This window comes from Anarrhichthys ocellatus, unplaced genomic scaffold, assembly GCF_004355925.1.
Source record: "Anarrhichthys ocellatus isolate YVR2014 unplaced genomic scaffold, GSC_Weel_1.0 scaffold62, whole genome shotgun sequence".
Lineage (NCBI taxonomy): Eukaryota > Metazoa > Chordata > Actinopteri > Perciformes > Anarhichadidae > Anarrhichthys > Anarrhichthys ocellatus.
In genome coordinates this window covers 683192-689116 of record NW_022280092.1, presented here as the reverse complement: position 1 = coordinate 689116, position 5925 = coordinate 683192, and the positions used below count along the sequence as shown (strand labels likewise).

General features: G+C 45.5%; 1 protein-coding gene across 1 annotated transcript in view; it reads left to right on the top strand.

The window, feature by feature from the left end:
• Positions 1–5410, top strand: part of e4f1 (E4F transcription factor 1) — a 7708-nt gene extending 2298 nt beyond the window's left edge. The window contains exons 7-13 of the mRNA XM_031872106.1: positions 1126–1133; positions 1271–1463; positions 1665–1882; positions 1982–2180; positions 2266–2429; positions 3225–3287; positions 3611–5410. Coding sequence (XP_031727966.1) covers positions 1126–1133; positions 1271–1463; positions 1665–1882; positions 1982–2180; positions 2266–2429; positions 3225–3287; positions 3611–4000 — 1235 coding nt within the window. The 3' untranslated portion in view covers positions 4001–5410. The remainder of the gene's footprint in view (positions 1–1125; positions 1134–1270; positions 1464–1664; positions 1883–1981; positions 2181–2265; positions 2430–3224; positions 3288–3610) is intronic.
• Positions 5411–5925: the final 515 nt, after the last annotated feature.

Here is a 5925-nt window from a genome sequence, read left to right as displayed (position 1 = left end):
AACTCCTTCGCTTGAGGTAGGCACTCCGTCCCCACCTGGAGGGAGCAATCCACCGGTTTCCGGCAGAGCACCATGGCCTCAGATTTGGAGGTGCTAACTCTCATCCCCGCCGCTTCACACTCGGCTGCAAACCGCCCCAGTGAATGCTGGAGGTCACGATCCGAGGAGGCCAACAGGACCACATCATCTGCAAACAGCAGAGAGGCGATCCCGAGACCCCCGAACCTGACGTTCTCCGCCCTGAGGCTGCGCCGAGATATCCTGTCCATGAAAGTCACGAACAGGACCAGTGACAAAGGGCAGCCCTGGCGGTGGCCAACACCCACCGGGAACGTGTCTGACTTATTACCGAGAATGCAGACACAGCTCCTACTGCAGTCGTACAGAGACCGGATCGCCCGGTGTAACGGGTCCGGCACCCCATACTCCCGCAGCACCCCCCACAAGAACCCCCAAGGGACCCGGTCGAAAGCCTTCTCCAAGTCCACAAAGCACATGTAGACTGGTTGGGCAAACTCCCAGAACCCCTCCAGTAGTCTTGCGAGGGTAAAGAGCTGGTCCACTGTTCCACGGCCGGGACGGAATCCGCATTGCTCCTCTTGAATCCGAGGTTCGACAAGCGGTCGGAGCCTCCTTTCCATCACCCTGGCATAAGCCTTCCCCGGGAGGCTGAGTAGTGTGATACCCCGGTAATTCGAGCACACTCTCCGGTCCCCCTTTTTGAAGATGGGAACCACCACCCAGCTTCATTGTCAATTTCTCAATATGTACCGAACATACAGAGGAGTTGAAAAAACGTTTCTCTCCAGTCCAACATGTAAAGTGAATACAGATAATACGGTGCAAATAGATAGAAAAACATTTAGACAACATATATATTAAGAAAAACTATCATTCTGTATTTAGCAGCAGTCAGACATAGGAAGTCTTAAAAGAGAGGAGGGAGAGAGTTCAGCTTCCTAACAGCCTGGTGGACGAAGCTGTTTGAGAGTCTGGTGGTGCGAGCACGGAGGCTCCGGTATCTTCTCCCAGAGGGCAGGAGGCTGAAGAGACTGAGGGGTGGCTGGAGTCACGCACAATCATGGTGACTTTGCGGGTGAGGCGGGTGTCATATATGTCCTACAGGGAGGGGAGTGAGGCACCAATGATCCTTCCAGCTGTGTTCACTATGCGCTGCAGGGCTTTCCTGTTGTAGTCAGTGCAGCTTGCGAAGAAAGTTTTATTTCAGCATCGACTGATCAGTTCTGGAAACATTTGAACTGGCTCTTAGCATGAATTGCTTTCCTGTTACAATCATTATTTGCACTCAAATGTTTATGTGTCTGATGCCTTATTGTCTGTGTTTCGTCAGCAGGAAGCAGGTGATGGACTTGATCAAACGTTTAAATTGTACACATGTCCACACTGTAATCGCTCCTTCAAGGGACTGAATTACTTCCGCTTTCATGTCAAGGGCCACTTGGGTAAGTCCATAACTATTAATGAAGACTGGCAGCATCACTCTATGCTTCCCTCTTATAATCTTTTTTTATTGACTTTTACCAAAAGAAAGCAGTTGGTGGGACACTGACCGAATTTTTTAAAATATTACGTTGGAATTTATGGACTTTTTGTTGGTGGATAAATATGTAATTCTTCTCTGTGTTTACGTTCTCTTTGTGCAGGTTACAAGCCCTTTAAGTGCACACTTTGCCATAAGGAGTTTCTGACTGGTTACCTGCTGAAGAAGCACATGGAAATCCATCTCAGTGAGAGGAGGTACAAGTGTGGCGAGTGTGGCAAGCTGTACAAAACCATCGGGCATGTACGAGAGCACATGAGGGCGCACTCGGATGAGAGACCTTACCGCTGTGCCAGATGCAGCAAGGGATATAAGACTAAGGTGATATTTAGAGATAGAAGTCTTTGTTGTATAAGTCTAAGCTTATATTTCATAGTTTAGTTTGTGCCATCTCTAACATATCTCTTTTGTCTTGCTTAGAATGCCTTGCAGGTGCATCAGCGGACCCACGATGACGATAAACCGTACGTGTGTCAGTTCTGCTTGAGAGGCTTCAGGGAGAAAGGTTCTCTGGTGCGACACATCCGCCATCACACCGGGGAGAAGCCTTTCAAGTGCCCGAAGTGTGGGCGCGGCTTTGCTGAGCACGGGACTCTCAATCGGCATATGCGTGCGAAAGGTCTGTGTCATTGACACACTTAAAGAATAACTAGCATTTGCAGCAGAAGATGAACATCATTAACACAAACTGTGATTTCGACCAGGAGGTTGCCAGAAGGATGATTCCAGCGAGCATCCGGATGTGATAACAGAGGAGAAGGCGTCAGTGGACGGCCTCGCTACAGCAGCCATGATCTCAGAGGATCCTCATGCCGTCCTGGTGGAGTTCTCCTCGGTGGTGGCAGACACACAGGAGTACATCATCAAGGTGAGACACAGGCCTTACATCACAGCTTCAAGGTGCATTTAAGGGGAAATCATACGTAGAATTTTATTGGGATCTTGTTCAAGCACCTCTGTCCCAATCAGTGTTGTCACGGCAAGTGTTGTTTTTTATTTCCAATGAATATTAGAATACATGCTGATACATCAACGTGTAAATTGATGGATTTTCTGGTTAGAACCAATCACTCAACACTTTCCTCCGCCAAGTGCGGAGACCTCTGACTAAGAAATGAATGGTTCTCCATTATGCTCTTTATCATAGAAACACAAGTTAAAGACGCATACAAAATAATATGCTTTTTTTTTATTGAAGACATTTCAACATCTGTGGGTCAAGTTTGGAAAGGCTTACGAAAGACGACACTACTTCTAAACCTTTGGATTAATGTACTTATACAAATCTCTAGGAGCCGCCGTGGGTCTGTAGAGAGCAGCAACTGAATTTGCACGCGCTTCTTGTTCTTGCAAATTATTAGTCCACTGTAAAAATGAAAGAAATGAATGGATATCACAAAGCACTTAACATCTTTTAAAATGACAACTCTGACTGTAAAGATAAATGTTCCGGGTAAGGGGTCGGATTGATGGCTGTCGGAAACGATGGGGTTGAATGTTTATTGATCGTGAAAGAGGCTATGTAGGTGACATGCATAACAAGTCTTCAGCACAGCAAGTTCAACTTATTTAAACAGCATGTGTTAAACAACGTAGAACTATGTTTCTTATGGCTAGATTCTGTCATTTGTATTTGCTCTGCTTCTCTCATATCCACGTCTAGACTCAAACGGAGGAGGAGGTGCAGGAAGAAGCGGTTACATTCATTCAAGACAGCCAAAATGAGGTCCGTACACACAAATACACACTCGCACAAATAAGAACAATCATGAGCAGTAGCGGTGTGTGGGAGAATCTCACCGTTTCTAAAATTGGGTTGATAAACACATATTTGTAAGTGCCGCACCAAAGGATCTGATGAGTAAGGGATAATGTGCAGCGAGCCGATCATTACTGAGAAATGAACCCCGACAGGTGAGCAATGATGACCCGCTCACTGTACATTATCCCGCTTAGTACACTACTTACTAAAGAAATAACACATTTTACGCCAATTTTCATTCTTTTATAACTCTCCTCCTCCCTTTTTCTTCTATTGAACCCTGCCAGATGGGAAACCAGATCATGAAAGTGGTGCAGCAAATTGTCAGCCAGTCACACGGCGGCGGCGGCACGGGCAGCCACCAGATCATCGTGCGCAACATGGCGATGAACGAGGACAGCGCATCCATCTCGGACTGCGGCGACACGATCACCATCGCTACACCCGAGAGCCTGACGGAGCAGGTGGCCTTGACGCTGGCCTCCGCCATCAGTGACGGCACGCTACTGGCCACGGCGGGCACCGTGGAGATGGCGGGCGGAACAGTTACGATGGTTACCACAGAGGAAGCGGTGGAGGAGGAGGTGGAGGTGGAGGAGGGAATACAGATGGTGCAGCAAGAGGAATATGTCATCACCTCCCCAGAGGAGGTGGAGATTCAGACTGTCATTGTATGATGGAAGAGGATGCTGACTATGGACTGATGAATTTTTGCCAGACTGAACTTTGTGTAGCTGATTACTGTAGAGTTTATATGAGCATCGTCTGAGATTTGATTACAAAACAAAGGCCAAAGTGTTTAAAAGGTTTATAGTTCCACAAATAGACGTGTCTGTGTGGAGCGTAACGAGTGAGTGTGCATGAGGACTACATCTATCATGAATCTTCTGTTGATTGATTTACTAAAATGAAGCACTGCATTCAGTATTCCTGCTAATTTCAGAATATTTAGGTGCATACAGCTTTAAGATAGGGTCGGTAATCTTGATAAACTAGTATTATAGTTTTTATAAACTAAAACCCAGCCCAGTATTTCCAACTCTTTTTCCAATGTAGCCTTAAAAGTCCCTGAATCTGGGGAGAAAGTCACCAAGTCTGCAACACTGACCCTTTAGGCCTCCCAACATGATCACTACGGACATAAACGACGAACATGGCCGTCGTTAGCACCCACAGTTGTTAAGCTAGCAGTTTGAGGAAGACTGGTATGCAATGAGTGCACGCTGGCAGGCTGGCAGGCCATCCAATCAGTTCATTCAGGCCGAATGAATAAAACGATTGGATGGGCTTATTATCATGCGTCTTTTATTTTTCCGTCAGAGCATTTGATTTATTGATTGATGACGGGATGTAAAAAGAATTTCAACCAATATAACAAAAACAGATTACCAAGTGTAACTTTAAACTAGTCTGACCCCGTGCATCTTTCCTTAAGGTGGTACAGACTGAACGTATATCTGTTGTTGTAGGTCTCGGTTCTTTGCTGCAGTCAAAAGTGAAATTCCTTCTTACTCTTTTTTTTTTTTTTTTTTTTAAATTTTTTTTTACTACCTAAAACGGCATCATTCCATCGCAGTTTCCACCTCTACAGTAAAGTTTTGGAAGTCTTTTGTTTCCCTTTTTAAAGACCGTGCGTTCGTGCCTGCCTGTTTAAGGCCATTCAAGGAGAGTATAGACTTCCCGTGGTACAGTGCTTAATCATAATGCTTATTTAAGCACGACGGATACACCAGACATTAAGATGTGATCAGTTTACTGAAGCAGAGTTTACATCAAATAAATGCTATTTTGTGATACACTTTGCTTCCGTTTATCTATTTTCTGTGATCATATTTACATACATTTCTTTTGTTTAAGTTATTTTAATAATGAGTAGAAACAACCACACAGAGCTTAACATTTGTCTTGGTAAACCCCAAATGTATACATTTTAGATGGTAACAAGCCACTGTAGCTCTTACCTTTACAGAAAGAGTTGAGAGTGGCTTGTTTATATCTGGTTATTTCCCGTCTACTCATTCATAGTTGTGCTTCCCCAAAGTCTCCCTAACTTTAGTGAAAAACACCTGAACATCAGCCCATTTCCTGCCTGCGTTAATCACTATGATGTACTAAAATCATGCAGTATCATTGTATTATTATCATCCTGTGTAGCAGTGGTGGTTCCTTTCTCTTTGTTTTTAGAAGTGTGTGGCTGTAGAGTGAATGTCACATCGTGGGAATACCGCCTGCTTTGAAACCACACGCACCTGCCAGGTAAAGCGTAAAACGTACGCTCCACAGAGCTTGTACCGACCGATGTCGTGCTGTCAACTTTGCATTCGCATTTGCAGTCCTACACTAAAGCCGCCATAGCTTGAATGTCACAGGTAACCTTGAGCGTATCTGCAGGCTACGTCTCTGTAACTGGTGCTCCAGTGCTGAGGTTAACGCAGCCGCTATAATCAGAGAAGTGTCCCCTGGCTGGTATGCCACACACTGGTTTCTGGGTCACTCCTCAGCCCTCTGAGAGGGCCCTATCTACATGAGCAACCGAGGACAAGTGAGGCTGGGAGAGAGAGGGAAAGGTATTTATAGAAAAATGGGGCTTCGCAGTACCTTT